General features: G+C 42.3%; 4 protein-coding genes and 1 long non-coding RNA gene across 6 annotated transcripts; 3 read left to right on the top strand and 2 right to left on the bottom strand.

The window, feature by feature from the left end:
- The first annotated feature begins 931 nt into the window (after positions 1-931).
- Positions 932-3,088, top strand: LOC119007100. 2 transcript variants are annotated; one of them, XM_037076483.1, is made up of 6 exons: positions 932-993; positions 1,115-1,444; positions 1,545-1,901; positions 1,978-2,097; positions 2,207-2,265; positions 2,334-3,088. In XM_037076483.1, exons 1-6 carry the CDS (start codon positions 951-953, stop codon positions 2,460-2,462), a joined length of 1,038 nt encoding a protein of 345 aa, XP_036932378.1. In that variant the 5' UTR covers positions 932-950; the 3' UTR covers positions 2,463-3,088. The 2 variants fall into 2 exon arrangements, with proteins under 2 accessions (XP_036932378.1, XP_036932379.1); XM_037076484.1 differs by lacking the exons at positions 1,978-2,097; positions 2,207-2,265 and having other exon boundaries at positions 2,334-2,463.
- A 5,508-nt stretch (positions 3,089-8,596) lies between these two features.
- Positions 8,597-10,900, top strand: LOC119007104. The gene is made up of 7 exons (XM_037076488.1): positions 8,597-8,646; positions 8,775-8,875; positions 8,997-9,326; positions 9,427-9,783; positions 9,986-10,081; positions 10,180-10,226; positions 10,316-10,900. Exons 2-7 carry the CDS (start codon positions 8,833-8,835, stop codon positions 10,451-10,453), a joined length of 1,011 nt encoding a protein of 336 aa, XP_036932383.1. The 5' UTR covers positions 8,597-8,646; positions 8,775-8,832; the 3' UTR covers positions 10,454-10,900.
- Positions 10,901-13,816: 2,916 nt separating this feature from the next.
- Positions 13,817-15,479, top strand: LOC119007101 (signal-regulatory protein beta-2-like). Its single transcript, XM_037076485.1, has 6 exons — positions 13,817-13,869; positions 13,991-14,320; positions 14,424-14,780; positions 14,857-14,976; positions 15,088-15,146; positions 15,215-15,479. The coding sequence occupies exons 1-6, from the start codon at positions 13,827-13,829 to the stop codon at positions 15,341-15,343; spliced, it is 1,038 nt and encodes a 345-aa protein (XP_036932380.1). The 5' UTR covers positions 13,817-13,826; the 3' UTR covers positions 15,344-15,479.
- A 1,126-nt stretch (positions 15,480-16,605) lies between these two features.
- LOC119007108 lies at positions 16,606-17,196 on the bottom strand. The gene is made up of 3 exons (XR_005071019.1): positions 17,108-17,196; positions 16,833-16,882; positions 16,606-16,734 (listed from the first exon to the last, which is right to left on the bottom strand). It is a non-coding gene; the product is annotated as an uncharacterized LOC119007108 (long non-coding RNA).
- On the bottom strand, positions 16,624-18,348 carry LOC119008075. Its single transcript, XM_037078116.1, has 6 exons — positions 18,242-18,348; positions 17,806-18,111; positions 17,382-17,702; positions 17,108-17,212; positions 16,833-16,882; positions 16,624-16,734 (listed from the first exon to the last, which is right to left on the bottom strand). Exons 1-6 carry the CDS (start codon positions 18,279-18,281, stop codon positions 16,624-16,626), a joined length of 933 nt encoding a protein of 310 aa, XP_036934011.1. The 5' UTR covers positions 18,282-18,348.
- Between the last annotated feature and the right edge of the window lie 98 nt (positions 18,349-18,446).

Raw genomic sequence — 18,446 nt, 5'->3', positions numbered from 1 at the left:
CATCCCAGTTCTTGAATGGCCAGCAAACTCACCGGACATGTCACCCATTGAGCATGTTTGGGATGCTCTGGATACGAGACGCATACGATACGTATACAACAGTGTGTTCCAGTTCCTGACAATATCCAACAAGTTCACACAGCCATTGAAGAGAAGTGGACCATCATTCCACAGGCCACAATCAACAACCTGATCAACTCTATGTGAAAGTGATGTGTTGCACAGCAGATAGTGAGTGGTTTTCTGACCCCCCTGGCCAGCCTAAGGCATACCTGTGCAATAATCATGCTGTCTAGTCAGCATCTTGATATGCCACACCTGTGAGTTAGGATGGATTATCTTGGCAAAGGAGAAGTGTTTTAGAAAGGTTTGGGAATGATATTTGAGAGAAATGGTCTTTTGTGTAAACAGAAAACATTTAAGATCTTTGAGTTCAACTCATGAAAAATGGGAGCAAAAACAAAAGTGTTGTTTTTATATTTTTGCCCAGTGTAATTCTCGAGGACAGATACTGTACAAAAACATTATTTTTTAGGCTACTGACATTTAACCGATTTAAACGGTGGTAATGTTGAGTTCAGTGAGGAATGAGTTCACCTCAAGATGAAATTTCAGCAGGGCAGGAATGTGAGAAATGAATTTCTTCACAGGAGAAATGCTGTAAACTAAATATGTGTTGTGTTTACTGTAAACAGCCCACTGTAATAACCCACTGTGAAAACCAGACGCGAGAGGGCAAAAGTGTTCTGCTGATGTCTCGTCATGTGCGTGAGTTGGAAAGTTTTGGTTGAGATATTTCCGCTGTGGTAGTACAGTGAAGCATCGACATAATGAGAAGCCAATCAGATTGTCCTGAAATTGTCCCCTCCCATTTTCATTTGGCTACATTAAGGTGACTCATCTTACAGTACAGCCCAAATCAACTCTGGTCTCCGTTGGTAAACCAGAAGATGCTGATCATAGTTCACGTACTGCTCGTGCTCGAACTTGGAGGTGAGTACTGAAGTTACGTTCACTCCAGATTTTTAAATAGACACTCATCTTCCTGCAGTCATGTAGAGGAGGCACATGTGTCTCTGTTGTTAATCACTGCTGTGTTTAATTTTATTTTCAGGGTTCACAGCCGATCCCATCTTTGAGACACAGACTGTTGGTGTTGGACAGAATGTGACTCTAACATGTGAACGCCAGAAAAATTGGCCTCATGCATACTTACACTGGATCAGACTTGTTTCTGGAAACTTTCCTGAAGTTTTAGGAGGAACAATGGCCTTTGATCTGGAGGATTATGTTGAGACTCGTCGCATAACAGCAAAACAAGAGCCTGGAAAATTTGTTTTGCATATTCTGGAAACACAGTTGGGCGATACTGCAATCTATTACTGTATAAAAGTGGAACAGTTAAAGATGACGATCTTGAAAGGAACATTTCTGAGAATTAAAGGTAAATACAGTAAAACAGAGATTCCACTGTTTTCAGAGCTGCGTTGTGCTACTTATTAACTAACCATAACTTAACTAACTTATTCATTTTTATTTCCCAGGACCAGAACCTGATGTCACTGCCATCACCCAAGACTCTCTGTCTGATCCGGTCCGTCCAGGAGACTCAGTGACTCTGCAGTGTTCAGTCCTCTCTGACTCCCAGAACAAACCGTGTCCAGGAGATCACAGTGTGTTCTGGTTCAGAGCCGGATCAGATGAATCTGATCTCAGTTTCATTTACACTCATGGAAACGGTGGTGCTGAGTGTGAGACGAGTCTCGAGGCTCGATCTCCACAGAAATGTGTCTACAGCTTCTCTAAGAACGTCAGCTCCTCTGATGCCGGGACTTATTACTGCGCTGTGGCCACATGTGGAGAGATTCTGTTTGGAAATGGAACAAAACTGGACATTGAAGGTATCTGTATCATTTTATCGACATCATCTCATCTGATAGTGTAGATTATCGATAACTGTTAACCTTCATGTTTCAGTGATCGGCACGTGTGACAGTATGATCGTCCTTCTGTTGTGTGCTGCTGTGGCTGTAAGTCTGATCGTGATAGGCGTCCTTGTGTTTGCCATCAAGAAAAAGTCTTGCGATTGTTGTAATGGTAAGAGAAATTATGCATTCATCGATCTATTAAACTGTTTTTCTACAGTATTACTACAGTACTACTTCTCTAATACATCTGCTGTTTCTGTTTTTTTTAAATAATACAGCTGTTGTCACTCCGCAAACAAACACTGCAGCGGTCAGGGGTGATCAGCAAAGTCAGCAGGTAAGACGAGAGATCGTCGTGTGTGGAAATGTGTTCGCTCATCTGTAATTTTGCTCTTTATTTTTCAGAGAAATGAGGACGCTTTGGTTTATTCTAGACCAACTTTTACTCAGAAGAAACCCCAAAAATCAGGAAGAAGACGTGCAAGAGAGGAGGAGACGATCTACAGTGATGTCAGGAATTTTGTGATAGATTAACAATCTCAGCACTGGATTGATTGATTGACTATATTAATGTGGAAGTTTTGACCTCTTGCATGTGTTTCTCAGCATCACTAGTTGCTCATTTTTCACTGGATTGGGTTTGAATTTGTTCTGGACATCCAAGAGACCGTAAGGAAACCTGCCAACATGTATTCAATTAAATCATTGCTGCTGGATTGTTACAGTAATCATATTAATACTAGAAGAATTTTTATCAGAACAAATCTGTCTTTTTCAGAAATTTAAATATTTGACTTTCTTGCAACTAAGCTTTGGTTCTGTGTTGTGTTAATGTGGTTCTATCACATCCTGAAGTTATTGATCCAGCCTAAGAAATGATTACCACAGATTTTGTTAGATTTTGCGTTTGCTTTTTCCTCAGGTCATTAAAATAATGTAATGAATTGGCTAAATTAATGTATTTTATAAGTGAATATTCATCTTGCAGAACTGTGACACGAGCTGCCTTCTGTAAGTTTCATCTGCAGTTTTAAAGCTGTTAACTTCCTCTCAGGATTCTTATCTACTGTATGCATCAGTGCAAAACAATCGCACTGAATGGATTTATTGTGTGTGTGCATTGTTGTTTCCTTTGTTCATAAACCATCTATAAAGACACACCTCTTTACTTTGTTTATTTAAGTTCAGTACATGTGTGTAACTTTTCAGAGCTTTAACTCAGTTGGGTCAACAAACATTTTGACCTCTGAAATAAAAAGCAGGATTAGCAATTCTCCAAGTACAAAACAAAGAGTAAAAGAGCATCAACAAAGCAAAGCTGTCAGCTGAAGTCAGATCGCTGTCAGCTGATATCAATCTATACTCAAGCTTCAACTGTTACCACTAGATTTGAGTGGATTTATGTGTAAGATCATCATGTGCAGAACCTCCATAAAAAAAGAAAATCCGTACATACATCAATTAAAACACCATCAAAATGATATCCTTGATAAAAGATAGTTATAAGCGAAACATATATGCATATATTTTTTTTATGTTTAGTATGAAAATCAGTCGGCATGTATATTTTGTTGTTGTACTAAAAACAGAATGCAATGTAAACAATCTACTGTCCAGATACGTGTGCATGTATTTTATTAATGGAGATGAAATATAAAAAAAAAAGTGGCCAGGGTTAGGGTTAGGAGGAGTCAAATACTTCATAACAAACCGTCTTACACAAATATTTTGTTCAGCTGGACATCACCGTGTTGCTAATTCAACCCTAAAACTCTGACAGCAGCGTAGATCTTCTCTCTCTCCGCTGCGTCTCCTGTTCCATCGCTGCCTTTTTTCATGACGGTGAAGACGGCAGCAGAATAAACCTGAGAAAATACAAAGCAAATTCTGTCAGATGATTTACCTGATGGATGCATTCAAAAAGCACAACAGCCCTACCTTGATTTTAGAAGGATAATCTTACCCTTAAATTGCTTAAATTCTGGTTTTGCTGCCCAGCAGGGTTTTGCACACCTGTTAATAAAAAAAGGAGAACTGTCTAATAAAATGTACAGCAAATACCAATAATAGAAAATAACAAAGAATACAACAAATGAATGAATAAAAAGGATTGAGTGAATTTCACTAAATTAAAGAGTAATGGTTCTGTAGGTTGATAATATTCTATAGAAGTTTAATGTGAATCCAGTGAAGTTAGCTTTTCCCAAATAGAACAATGTGTACGTAATGTGTCTTTACCTTTGCAAATGTCTCTGGAATAAATGAGGACAGTTATCACAATCAGACTTAAAGCAAAGGCAACACATAGCAGGAACACAATTGTATGGGCCCTCATGTTGACTACTGAAAAATAAAGTAAAACATAAAAAAAAGTGTAACCAACTGTAACATCATCATAAAATGTAAGGACAAGTATTTGTTGAAATATATCTTCATTGATTTCAAAGTGAACATACTCTGATACTGACTTCACCTGTATATGAAAACGTTCTCCGCAGGGCCGCCTTAACCTAATGTTAGGCCCCAGGGCTGAGAGGTTTTGTAGGCCCACCATCCTCTCAACTTATAAAGTCTCATTTAAAAAAAAATAAATTAATATCTAGGTCATCAACGCTCACGTAGGCAGCGACAGTGTTACCTGAAGGGGTGTGATTGGGAGGAACGGCCTCCCCGATCTGAACCCGAGTGGTGTTTTGTTATTGGACTACTGTGCTAGTCACAGTTTGTCCATAACAAACACCATGTTCAAGCATAAGACCCCATCAGTGCACGTGGCACCAGGACGCCCTAGGCCGGAGGTCAATGATCAACTTTGAGGTCATGTCATACTGACCTCCGGCCGTATGTCTTGGACACTCGGGTGAAGAGAGGGGCTGAGCTGTCAACTGATCACCACCTGGTGGTGAGTTGGATCCGCTGGCAGAGGAGGAAGCTGGACAGACTCAGCAGACCCAAACGTATTGTGAGGGTCTGCTGGGAGTGTCTGGCAGAAACCTCTGTCAGGGAGGTCTTCAACTCCCACCTCTGGGAGAGCTTTGACCAGATCCCGAGGGAGGCTGGGGACATTGAGTCCGAATGGACCATGTTCTCCACTTCCATTGTTGACGCGGCTGTCCGGAGCTGTGGCCGTAGGGTCTCCGGTGCCTGTCGTGGTGGCATTCCCCGAACCCGGTGGTGGACACCGGAAGTAAGGGATGCTGTCAAGCTGAAGAAGGAGTCCTATTGAGCCTGGCTGGCTCGACTCCTGAGGCAGCTGACGGGTACCGGCAGGCCAAGCGTGCTGCGGCACGGGCGGTCACGGAAGCAAAAGTTCGGGGAGGCTATGGAAGAGGACTACCGGTCAGCCTTGAGGAGATTCTGGCAAACCATCCGGCGCCTCAGGAGGGGGAAGCAGGTCTCCACCAACATTGTTTACGGTGGGGGTGGGGAGCTGTTGACCTCGACTGGGGATATCGTCGGGTGGTGGAAGGAATACTTCGAGGATCTCCTCAATCCCACTGACACACCTTCCATAGAGGAAGCAGGGGCTGGGGACTCGGAGGTGGATTCATTCATCACTCAAGCAAAAGCCACTGAGGTAGCTGGGAAGCTCCTCAGTGGCAAAGCACCGGGGGTGGATGAGATCTGCCCTGAGTACCTCAAGTGGATGTTGTGGGGCTGTCTTGGCTGACATGTCTCTGCAGCATTGCGTGGCAGTCAGGGACAGTGCCTCTGGACTGGCAGACCAGGGTGGTGGTCCCTCTAAAAAGGGGGACCGAAGGGTGTGTTCCAACTATCAGGGGATCACACTCCTCAGCCTCCCTGGGAAAGTCTACTCCAGGGTACTGGAGAGGAGAATTCGGCCGATAGTCGAACCTCAGATTCAGGAGGAACAATGCGGTTTTCGCCCTAGCCGTGGAACACTGGACCAGCTCTATACCCTCCGCAGGGTGCTCGAGGGTTCATGGGAGTTTGCCCAACCGGTCCACATGTGTTTTGTGGACTCGGAGAAAGCATTCGACCGTGTCCCTCGTGGCATTCTGTGGGAGGTGCTCCAGGAGTACGGGGTCGGAGGCCCTCTGCTAAGGGCTGTACGGTCCCTGTGCGACCGGAGCAGGAGTCTGGTTCGCATTGCCGGCAGTAAGTCAGACCTGTTCCCGGTGCATGTTGGACTCCGGCAGGGCTGCCCTTTGTCACCGGTTCTGTTCATTATTTTTATGGACAGAATTTCTAGGCGCAGTCGGGGGCCAGAGGGGGTCCGGTTCGGGAGCCACAGGATTTCCTCTCTGCTTTTTGCTGACGATGTTGTTGGCTCCGTCGAGCCAGGACCTCCAGCATGTTCTGTGGCGGTTTGCAGCCGAGTGCGAAGCAGCTGGGATGAGAATCAGCACCTCCAAGTCTGAGGCTATGGTTCTTGACTGGAAAAAGGTGGCTTGCGCCCTCCAGGTTGGGGGAGAGTTCTTGCCTCAAGTGGAGGAGTTCAAGTATCTTGGGGTCTTGTTCACGAGTGAGGGAAGGATGGAGCGTGAGATTGACAGGCAGATCGGTGCAGCAGCCGCAGTAATGCGGTCGTTGTATCGGTCTGTCGTGGTGAAGAGAATTTACCGGTCAATCTACATTCCTACTCTCACCTACGGTCATGAACTTTGGGTCATGACCGAAAGAATAAGATCCCGGATACAAGCGGCCGAGATGAGTTTCCTCCGCAGGGTGGTGGGGCGCTCCCTTAGAGATAGGGTGAGAAGCTCTGTCACCCGGGAGGAGCTCGGAGTAGAGCCGCTGCTCCTCGACATCAAGAGGAGCCAGCTGAGGTGGCTCGGGCATCTATATCGGATGCCCCCTGGACGCCTTCCTCGAGAGGTGTTCCTGGCATGCCCCACTGGGAGGAGACCCCCAGGAAGACCCACGACACGCTGGAGTGACTATGTTGTTCGGCTTGCCTGGGAACGCCTTGGGAACCTCCCGGAGGAGCTAGGGGAAGTGTCCGGGGTGAGGGAAGTCTGGGTGTCCCTGCTCAGTCAGCTGCCTCCGCGACCCGGCCCCGGATAAGCGGAAGAAAATGGATGGATGGATGGATGGTCATCTACGTCATAAAATGCATCAGTTTCTTTCGAGACATACAACAGTGAGTTTTCCCTCTTTGAGCCAGAAAACACCATAATGATGTTATGTTAATAACAACATTATGGTGTTTTCTGCATGAGTACAGAAAAGAATACAACCTGGTTTATTAAAACACATTTTAGGTTTATTAATATAAATCTAAATTATTCACTGCTGAGAATAAATAATACTCAAATGAGTAAAATGACGTTGGCCAGTTGTTTAATTTTACCAGCTGTGCTAGTGCTAGCACTGGTGCTTCAAAGTGCGTCAAACACACGGCATTGCTGGAGTATAATGCCGTGTTGTGTGGACATATTAGTAGTATTTCCACCTTTGCCGCTCAGATCCCTCTTACAGGTATTACAGGTGACGATCCTGCAGTGTCGTCCTTCTTTGTCAAATGCAGCCAGACTTTTAATTTTGCCGGGACGACATTTCTCCACAGCGCATTGCATGTAGCAGCTTGTGTGTGTGACTTCATCGCAAATTTGCGTGTAGGGTACGTTTGTTTACAGTGGCAGTGCAGCCCGGGAAGAATCGATTAATCTGAACATGGCAGGCCCCTGAACTCGGGAGGCCCCTGGGCTTCGTGCATTAAAGCAGCCTTTAGGTGAGTGGTTTGCTGATGTCAGCATTGTGGATTGAGTGGCCCATGGTGGCGGTGAGGTTATGGTATCAGCAGGTGTATGTTATGGACAGTGACTACAGGTGCATTTTATTGACGGCATTTTGAATTCACAGAGATACCGTGATGAGATCCTGAGGCCCATTGTTGTGCCATTCATCCACGACCACCACCTCATGCTGCACCATGATAATGAACGGCCCCATGTTGCAAGTTTCTGTACACAATTCCTGGAAGCTGAAAACATCCCAGTTCTTGAATGGCCAGCAAACTCACCGGACATGTCACCCATTGAGCATGTTTGGGATGCTCTGGATACGAGACGCATACGATACATATACAACAGCGTGTTCCAGTTCCTGACAATATCCAGCAACTTCACACAGCCATTGAAGAGAAGTGGACCATCATTCCACAGGCCATAATCAACAACCTGATCAACTCTATGTGAAAGTGATGTGTTGCACAGCAGATAGTGAGTGGTTTTCTGACCCCCCTGGCCAGCCTAAGGCATACCTGTGCAATAATCATGCTGTCTAGTCAGCATCTTGATATGCCACACCTGTGAGGTAGGATGGATTATCTTGGCAAAGGAGAAGTGTTTTAGACAGATTTGTGAATGATATTTGAGAGAAATGGTCTTTTGTGTGAATAGAAAATATTTAAGATCTTTGAGTTCAACTCATGAAAAATGGGAGCAAAGACAAAAGTGTTGTTTTTATATTTTTGCTCAGTGTAGTTCTCGAGGACAGATACTGTACAAAAACATTAGTTTTTAGGCTACTGACATTTAACCGATTTAAACTGCGGTAATGTTGAGTTCAGTGCGGAATGAGTTCACTTCAAGATGAAATTTCAGCAGGGCAGGAATGTGAGAAATTAATTTCTTCACAGGAGAAATGCCGTAAACTAAATATGTGTTGTGTTTACTGTAAACAGCCCACTGTAATAACCCACTGTGAAAACCAGACGCGAGAGGGCAAAAGTGTTCTGCTGATGTCTCGTCATGTGCGTGAGTTGGAAAGTTTTGGTTGAGATATTTCCGCTGTGGTAGTACAGTGAAGCATTGACATAATGAGAAGCCAATCAGATTGTCCTGAAATTGTCCCCTCCCATTTTCATTTGGCTACATTAAGGTGACTCATCTTACAGTACAGCCCAAATCAACTCTGGTCTCCGTTGGTAAACCAGAAGATGCTGATCATAGTTCACGTACTGCTCGTGCTCGAACTTGGAGGTGAGTACTGAAGTTACGTTCACTCCAGATTTTTAAATAGATACTCATCTTCCTGTAGTCATGTAAAGGAGGCACATGTGTCTCTGTTGTTAATCACTGCTGTGTTTAATTTTATTTTCAGGATTCACAGCCGATCCCATCTTTGAGACACAGACTGTTGGTGTTGGACAGAATGTGACTCTAACATGTGAACGCCAGAAAACTTGGCATCGCGCATACTTACACTGGATCAGACTTGTTTCTGGAAACTTTCCTGAAGTTTTAGGAGGAACAAGCGCCTTTGATCTGGAGGATTATGTTGAGACTCGTCGCATAACAGCAAAACAAGAGCCTGGAAAATTTGTTTTGCATATTCTGGAAACACAGTTGGGCGATACTGCAATCTATTACTGTATAAAAGTGGTACAGTTAAAGATGACAATCTTGAAAGGAACATTTCTGAGAATTAAAGGTAAATACAGCAAAACAGAGATTCCACTGTTTTCAGAGCTGCGTTGTGCTACTTATTAACTAACCATAACTTAACTAACTTATTAATTTTTTTTTTCCAGGACCAGAACCTGATGTCACCGCTGTCATTCAACTCCCTCCATCTGATCCGGTCCGTCCAGGAGACTCAGTGTCTCTGCAGTGTTCAGTCCTCTCTGACTCCCAGAACAAACCGTGTCCAGGAGATCACAGTGTGTTCTGGTTCAGAGCCGGATCAGATGAATCTGAGCCCAGTTTCATTTACGCTCATGGAAACAGTGGTGCTGAATGTGAGACGAGTCTCGAGGCTCGATCTCCACAGAAATGTGTCTACAGCTTCTCTAAGAACGTCAGCTCCTCTGATGCTGGGACTTATTACTGCGCTGTGGCCACATGTGGAGAGATTCTGTTTGGAAATGGAACAAAACTGGACATTGAAGGTATTTTTGTTTTGTTGTTTAGTACATTTGAACATTTAAGTATCAAGTTATACAACAAGTCAAATAAAATCTATGAAAAATAACAATTGAGTTTTTTTCTTATATTTTAAATAATTAATGGTATCAAGGAGGTAACATGAAACACAATCACATTTCCTCCTTTGGTCATTTTCTATGTTGGTTAATTTTGATCATTTTTCAGGAACCAGTTCCTCGGCACTGTCACTTGTTTATCTGCTGTGTGCTGTCTTGGCTATAAGTCTGGTTGTTGTAGCCTTCCTCATTTATCTTTACAACGGTAATAGAAGCTACTCATAGTTCTCTATATAACACTATAACATTAAAGCTACTCCATCCTTATTTATTGTTAAATATATGTTCTGTTTCAAAATCCAGCTGCTGTTGCCGGGCAGAAAATCAGTGGTGGTCAAAAAACACAACAGGTGAGGAATTTAAATGATGGATTAACTTCATTGAAACAGTTGTGATTGTTTGTTTTGTGTTAACTTTGTCTCCTGGTGTATTTTCACAGACAGATGTGGACATGAGACTTTATTCTGCGGCTGTTTTCACCGTGATGAAAACTGACAGAGGTGTGATGAAGCATGCAGAAGCAGCAGAGACAGAGAGGATCTACTCTGCTGTCAAGACCTTTGGGTTGGATCAGTGACTTAAAATGACGTGTTTGGTTGATGTCAGTCCATTTAGAGCTCAGTGGGTTTATGTACAGTAGCTAGTAGAGGCTGTTAGGTAAAGCTTATATACACGTTACACCTCACTGTCTCTCTGAGTGGAAACTACTGCAGGCAGGAGTGAAACGTGCAAACTGAACCCAGACAGTATTTAGTTTCACTCTTCATGTGAACAGTGGTGGACAGCTTGTAGTTTTAATCTGTCCCTCAGTCACTGTTGTGTCTCTTTCATACAAATGTACAATGTTACATTGCAGAATAACTGGGCTGATGTAAAGTTGAAGATATCAGCCTGGAGACTTTGTTGCACGCCATGTTTAATCTCTCTTCAGTCATTTCTGTACTATTGAATCAGTACTATTGCTTGATCAGATTGGTGTTCTGTTTTGGTTGTTGTTGTTTTTTCTTCTTCTTCTTTTTTTATGTTCTTGTGCCTTTGGAAACACAATACATATCAAACTGTTTCAATAAAAATAACACACTGTGTAAAACAAGTTTGGGTTATTCTGCAGATCTCCTGTCTCTTGCCAGAATCACTGAAATCCAGCCGGTATTTAACTCTCACAAAAATGATCATGTTGGCAAGTGTCTGACCGTCACAGTTTCACATAGATATCATAGCATAGTGTGTGTACACAGTATCATAGGTGTTAGTATCACTGAGCAGATCAGTGACTTCTGTGTGGTAGACCGCTGTTTTTGCCATCTGCCTTTGTCTGCCAGCTAGATGGTGATGTTATGGTCTCTTCTGAGTGATGCCAGGGCCTTTCTTTCCTCAGCAGTGGGGTTGGACAGGGGTGCTTTAACAATAGCAAGAGTGGCTGATACCTTCAATGGTAGCTGTTCTGCCTTTGTGTCTGCTAGCTCATTGTTTCTGATGGCTGACTCTGATGCTCTGATGAGATCTACCACCGGTATCTGTTCTGAAGCTGCTGCAAAGTTCAGTCACTTCGGCTGGGACATCCTTCTCTGGTAGGGTCAGCTCTCTGTTGGACAAGTTTTTCACCCACTCCTCTTGTATGTCCGGATTTAGATTCAACATGACCTGGATGACTGAGAGATCCTTACACAGCCTCTCTCCAGTCACTAAACTAAACACCCCAACCAACAGATGGATTTAAATGGTGTTGACGTTGATCAACCGGCTGTCTCCAATTTGAGAAGTGTCGCACTGGAGCTAAATTCAAGTTGAGAACAAATGTCCACAACTTGACAAAAACAAAGATTTAGATGTTTTCAGACCTTTTTAAAACAGAAATCTACACACATATTTTGTGCCAGTGCAGGAAGTCACGTGCCATCGTGTAGACAGAAGAAGCTTGCACTGCTTCGCCATGACGTATACTGAAAAAAAATATAAATGCAACACTTTTGTTTTTGCTCCCATTTCTCATGAGCTGAACTCAAAGATCTAAAACATTTTCCATATACACAAAAGATCGATTTTTCTCAGATATTGTTCACAAATCTGTCTAAATCTGTGTTAGTGAGCACTTCTCCTTTGCCAAGATAATCCATCCTACCTCACAGGTGTGGCATATCAAGATTAGACAGCATGATTATTGCACAGGTGTGCCTGAGACTGGCCACAATTAAAGGCCACTCTGAAATGTTTTATCACACAGCACGATGCCACAGATGTCGCAAGTTTTGAGCCAGCTTGCAATTGGCATGCTGACTGCAGAGATGTCCACCAGAGCTGTTGCCCGTGAACTGAATGTTCATTTCTCTACCATAAGCCGTCTCAAAAGGCGTGTTAGACAAAGTGACAGTACATTTAACCGGCCTCATAACCGCAGACCACGTGTAACCACACCAGCCCAGGACCTCCACATCCAGCATGTTCACCTCCAAGATCATCCGAGACCAGCCACCCAGACAGCTGCTGCAACAATCGGTTTGCATAACCAAAGAATTTCTGCACAAACTGTCAGAAACCATCTCAGGGAAGCTCATCTGCATGCTCGTCGTCCTCATCAGGGTCTCGACCTGACTGCAGTTCGTCGTTGTAACCGATTTGAGTCGGCAAATGCTCACATTCGATGGTGTCTGGCACGTTGGAGAGGTGTTCTCTTCAGGGATGAATCCCAGCCTTCACTGTTCAGGGCAGATGGCAGACAGCCTGTGTGGCGTCGTGTGGGTGAGTGGTTTGCTGATGTCAGCGTTGTGGATCGAGTGGCCCATGGTGGCGGTGGGGTTATGGTATCAGCAGGCGTATGTTATGGACAGTGAATACAGGTGCATTTTATTGATGGCATTTTGAATTCACAGAGATACCGTGATGAGATCCTGAGGCCCATTGTTGTGCCATTCATCCACGACCACCACCTCATGCTGCACCATGATAATGAACGGCCCTATGTTGCAAGTTTCTGTACACAATTCCTGGAAGCTGAAAACATCCCAGTTCTTGAATGGCCAGCAAACTCACCGGACATGTCACCCATTGAGCATGTTTGGGATGCTCTGGATACGACACGCATACGATACGTATACGACAGCTTGTTCCAGTTCCTGACAATATCCAGCAACTTCACACAGCCATTGAAGAGAAGTGGACCATCATTCCACAGGCCACAATCAACAACCTGATCAACTCTATGTGAAGGTGATGTGTTGCACAGCAGATAGTGACTGGTTTTCTGACCCCCCTGGCCAGCCTAAGGCACACCTGTGCAATAATCATAATATGTCTAGTCAGCATCTTGATATGCCACACCTGTGAGTTAGGATGGATTATCTTGGCAAAGGAAAAGTGTTTTAGACAGATTTGGGAATGATATTTGAGAGAAATGGTCTTTTGTGTAAATAGAAAATATTTAAGATCTTTGAGTTCAACTCGTGAAAGATGGGAGCAAAAACAAAAGTGTTGTTTTTATATTTTTGCTCAGTGTAATTCTCGAGGACAGATACTGTACAAAAACATTAGTTTTTAGGCTACTGACATTTAACCGATTTAAACTGTGGTAATGTTGAGTTCAGTGCGGAATGAGTTCACTTCAAGATGAAATTTCAGCAGGGCAGGAATGTGAGAAATTAATTTCTTCACAGGAGAAAAGCTGTAAACTAAATATGTGTTGTGTTTACTGTAAACAGCCCACTGTAATAACCCACTGTGAAAACCAGACGCGAGAGGGCAAAAGTGTTCTGCTGATGTCTCGTCATGTGCGTGAGTTGGAAAGTTTTGGTTGAGATATTTCCGCTGTGGTAGTACAGTGAAGCATCGACATAATGAGAAGCCAATCAGATTGTCCTGAAATTGTCCCCTCCCATTTTCATTTGGCTACATTAAGGTGACTCATCTTACAGTACAGCCCAAATCAACTCTGGTCTCCGTCGGTAAACCAGAAGATGCTGATCATAGTTCACGTACTGCTCGTGCTCGAACTTGGAGGTGAGTACTGAAGTTACGTTCACTCCAGATTTTTAAATAGACACTCATCTTCCTGCAGTCATGTAGAGGAGGCACATGTGTCTCTGTTGTTAATCACTGCTGTGTTTAATTTTATTTTCAGGATTCACAGCCGATCCCATCTTTGAGACACAGACTGTTGGTGTTGGACAGAATGTGACTCTAACATGTGAACGCCAGAAAACTTGGCATCACGCATACTTACACTGGATCAGGCTTGTTTCTGGAAACTTTCCTGAAGTTTTAGGAGGAACATTTGCCCTTGATGTAACAGATGTTGTTCAGACTCATCGCATAACGACAAAACAAGAGCCTGGAAAATTTGTTTTGCATATACTGGAAACACAGTTGGGCGATACTGCAATCTATTACTGTATAAAAGTGGCAAAGTTCAAGATGACGTTCTTGAAAGGAACATTTCTGAGAATTAAAGGTAAATACAGCAAAACAGAGATTCCACTGTTTTCAGAGCTGCATTGTGCTACTTATTAACTAACCATAACTTAACTAACTTATTAATTCATTTTTATTTCCAGGACCAGAACCTGATGTCACTGCCATCACCCAAGACTCTCTGTCTGATCCGGTCCGTCCAGGAGACTCAGTGACTCTGCAGTGTTCAGTCCTCTCTGACTCCCAGAACAAACCGTGTCCAGGAGATCACAGTGTGTTCTGGTTCAGAGCCGGATCAGATGAATCTGATCTCAGTTTCATTTACGCTCATGGAAACGGTGGTGCTGAATGTGAGACGAGTCTCGAGGCTCGATCTCCACAGAAATGTGTCTACAGCTTCTCTAAGAACGTCAGCTCCTCTGATGCCGGGACTTATTACTGCGCTGTGGCCACATGTGGAGAGATTCTGTTTGGAAATGGAACAAAACTGGACATTGAAGGTATCTGTATCATTTTATCGACATCATCTCATCTGATAGTGTAGATTATCGATAACTGTTATCCTTCATGTTTCAGTGATCGGCACGTGTGACAGTATGATCGTCCTTCTGTTGTGTGCTGCTGTGGCTGTAAGTCTGATCGTGATAGGCGTCCTTGTGTTTGCCATCAAGAAAAAGTCTTGCGATTGTTGTAATGGTAAGAGAAATTATGCATTCATCGATCTATTAAACTGTTTTTCTACAGTATTACTACAGTACTACTTCTCTAAAACATCTGCTGTTTCTGTTTTTTTTTTAAATAATACAGCTGTTGTCACGCCGCAAATGAACGCTGCAGCGGTCAGGGGTGATCAGCAAAGTCAGCAGGTAAGACGAGAGATCGTCGTGTGTGGAAATCTGTTCGCTCATCTGTAATTTTGCTCTTTATTTTTCAGAGAAATGAGGACGCTTCGGTTTATTATAGACCAACTTTTATTCAGAAGAAACCCAGAAAATCAGGAAGAAGACGTGCAAGAGAGGAGGAGACGATCTACAGTGATGTCAGGAATTTTGTGATAGATTAACAATCTCAGCACTGGATTGATTGATTGAATATATTAATGTGGAATCTTCTATTAAACTCACGGGACCTTGCAAAATCTTAAAGGTCTACTGCATATTCTTTTTACATTATGCATTTTTTGAAGTTTTGACCTCTTGCATGTGTTTCTCAGCATCACTAGTTGCTCATTTTTCACTGGATTGGGTTTGAATTTGTTCTGGACATCCAAGAGACTGTAAGGAAACCTGCCAACATGTATTCAGTTAAATCATTGTTGCTGGATTGTTACAGTAATCATATTAATACTAGAAGAATTTTTATCAGAACAAATCTGTCTTTTTCAGAAATTTAAATATTTGACTTTCTTGCAACTAAGCTTTGGTTCTGTGTTGTGTTAATGTGGTTCTATCACATCCTGAAGTTATTGATCCAGCCTAAAAAATGATTACCACAGATTTTGTTAGATTTTGCGTTTGCTTTTTCCTCAGGTCATTAAAATAATGTAATGAATTGGCTAAATTAATGTATTTTATAAGTGAATATTCATCTTGCAGAACTGTGACACGAGCTGCCTTCTGTAAGTTTCATCTGCAGTTTTAAAGCTGTTAACTTCCTCTCAGGATTCTTATCTGCTGTATGCATCAGTGCAAAACAATCGCACTGAATGGATTTATTGTTGTTTCCTTTGTTCATAAACCATCTATAAAGACACACCTCTTTACTTTGTTTATTTAAGTTCAGTACATGTGTAACTTTTCAGAGCTTTAACTCAGTTGGGTCAACAAACATTTTGACCACTGAAATAAAAAAGCAGGATTAGCAATTCTCCAAGTACAAAATAAAGAGTAAAAGAGCATCAACAAAGCAAAGCTGTCAGCTGATATCAATCTATACTCAAGCTTCAACTGTTACCACTAGATTTGAGTTGATTTATGTATAAGATCATCATGTGCAGAACCTCCATAAAAAAAGAAAAATACGTACATACATCAATTAAAACACCATCAAAATGATATCCTTCATAAAAGATAGTTATAAGCATATATGCATATATTTTCTTTATGTTTAATATGAAAATCGGTCAGCATGTATATTTTGTTGTTGTACTAATAACAGAATGCAATGTAAACAATCTACTGTACAGATACGTGTGCATGTGTTTTATTAATGGAGATGAAATATCAAAAAAAAGTGGCCAGATGTTTTTGATTATTTACCGCAATTACAAAAAAAAAAGGTCAAATAATTCATAAAAAAAACGTCTTACACAAATATTTTGTTCAGCTGGACATCACCGTGTTGCTAATTCAACCCTAAAACTCTGACAGCAGCGTAGATCTTCTCTCTCTCCGCTGCGTCTCCTGTTCCATCGCTGCCTTTTTTCATAACGGTGAAGACGGCAGCAGAATAAACCTGAGAAAATATAAAGCAAATTCTGTCAGATGATTTACCTGATGGATGAATTCAAAAAGCACAACAGTCCTACTTTGATTTTAGAAATATAAACTTACCCTTAAATTGCTTAAATTCTGGCTTTGCTGCCCAGCAGGGTTTTGCACACCTGTTAATAAAAAAAGGAGAACTGTCTAATAAAATGTACAGCAAATACCAATAACAGAAAATAACAAAGAATACAACAAATTAATGAATAAAAAGGATTGAGTGAATTTCACTAAATTAAAGAGTAATGGTTCTGTAGGTTGATTATATTCTATAGAAGTTTAATGTGAATCCAGTGAAGTTAGCTTTTCCCAAATAGAACAATGTGTACGTAATGTGTCTTTACCTTTGCAAATGTCTCTGGAATAAATGAGGACAGTTATCACAATCAGACTTAAAGCAAAGGCAACACATAGCAGGAACACAATCGCACTGGCCCACATGGTGACTGCTGAAAAATAAACAAGGACAAATTATAAAAACGTAAAAGAAATGTAACAAACTGTAACATCATCATAAAATGTAAGGACAATTATTTGTTAAAGCATATCTTAATGGACTTCCAAGTGAACATACACTGATGCTGACTTCACCTGTATATGAAAATGTTCTCTGATTACCTTCAGTGTCAGGTTTTGGTCTGGTGTCACAAACTGTCTCCACACATGTGGCCACAGCACAGCAACAAGTCGCGGCATCAGAGGAGCTGACGTTCCTGAAGAAGCCGTAGGTACATTTCTCTGTGGAGAGTCCTTCTGGGTTTTCTTGAATATAATTAAAACTTGAATCAACATCTGATCCGTCTTTCAAACAGCACACACTGTGTCCTCCTGGACATGTTTTAGTCTCAGAGTCAGAGAGGACTGAACACTGCAGAGTCACTGAGTCTCCTGGACGGACCGGGTCAGAAGGAGGAACTGCAGTGGTTTCAGGTTCTGATCCTGAGGAATTGAAAATAGATAAAATAAAAAACACGTTCAAAACAAAAATAAAGCTGTTTTTCCTTTTTTTTTTACTTTCTAAACTTTTCTGTGATGTATTTACCTTGAACTTTCAGGTCCACTCCTTTCAAAAATGTCAAGTTTTGTTTTTCTGTTTTCACACAGTAGTAAACTCCAGTATCTCTCTGAGTTGCCTTTGTGATGCGCAGGACAAAAGCCCCAGACTCTTCTGTGGATCTGATGCGAGGATCAAAACTTGCAGAGCTAAATATTTTATAGACTTCAGGAAGTTTTCCAGAAACAGGTCTGATCCAGAACACGGTATCTAACGGTCCACAGCGACATGTCAGAGCCACGTTCTCTCCAACAGCAGCAGTCTTTGTCTCAAAGCTCTGCTCCACTGTGCATCCTGAAATACATTATTCTAAATCAACAGGAGATAAAGAATGATGTACGCACTGTCCTAAATAAGTCTAAGAGGATATACAACACTTTAAATGCACATCAGGAGTAAATCTGATACTTCTACTAATACTCACCCACTCCGCTGAGCGTCAGCAGTAAATGAAGTAGAATCATTTTCTGGTTATTCCTCTCGAGACTGCAGTCGAATCAGATGAATTTAAAAGAAGATTCACTTTAATGTGATCATATCAAGTGGGAGGCAACAGTTTCAGAGCAATCTGATTGGCCTCCCGTTACGTCGGCGTGTCGCTGTACCACCACAGAGGATATAAATATCAA

Source organism: Acanthopagrus latus, chromosome 18 (genome assembly GCF_904848185.1).
Source record: "Acanthopagrus latus isolate v.2019 chromosome 18, fAcaLat1.1, whole genome shotgun sequence".
NCBI lineage: Eukaryota > Metazoa > Chordata > Actinopteri > Spariformes > Sparidae > Acanthopagrus > Acanthopagrus latus.
This window is presented reverse-complemented; position numbering and strand designations above follow the sequence as displayed.

Coding starts and splice junctions, on each gene's coding strand:
- LOC119008075 (XM_037078116.1), bottom strand. CDS start 18,281: ATGATTCTACTTCATTTACTGCTGACGCTCAGCGGAGTGG. Junction 16,883..17,107: donor TTCCAGAGACATTTGCAAAG/GTAAAGACACAT, acceptor TTTTATTAACAG/GTGTGCAAAACCCTGCTGGG. Junction 16,735..16,832: donor AGAATTTAAGCAATTTAAGG/GTAAGTTTATAT, acceptor ATATTTTCTCAG/GTTTATTCTGCTGCCGTCTT.
- LOC119007101 (XM_037076485.1), top strand. CDS start 13,827: ATGCTGATCATAGTTCACGTACTGCTCGTGCTCGAACTTGGAG. Junction 13,870..13,990: donor GCTCGTGCTCGAACTTGGAG/GTGAGTACTGAA, acceptor TTTTATTTTCAG/GATTCACAGCCGATCCCATC. Junction 14,321..14,423: donor AACATTTCTGAGAATTAAAG/GTAAATACAGCA, acceptor TTTTATTTCCAG/GACCAGAACCTGATGTCACT.
- LOC119007100 (XM_037076483.1), top strand. CDS start 951: ATGCTGATCATAGTTCACGTACTGCTCGTGCTCGAACTTGGAG. Junction 1,445..1,544: donor AACATTTCTGAGAATTAAAG/GTAAATACAGTA, acceptor TTTATTTCCCAG/GACCAGAACCTGATGTCACT. Junction 1,902..1,977: donor AACAAAACTGGACATTGAAG/GTATCTGTATCA, acceptor TTCATGTTTCAG/TGATCGGCACGTGTGACAGT.
- LOC119007104 (XM_037076488.1), top strand. CDS start 8,833: ATGCTGATCATAGTTCACGTACTGCTCGTGCTCGAACTTGGAG. Junction 8,876..8,996: donor GCTCGTGCTCGAACTTGGAG/GTGAGTACTGAA, acceptor TTTTATTTTCAG/GATTCACAGCCGATCCCATC. Junction 10,082..10,179: donor CCTCATTTATCTTTACAACG/GTAATAGAAGCT, acceptor TTCAAAATCCAG/CTGCTGTTGCCGGGCAGAAA.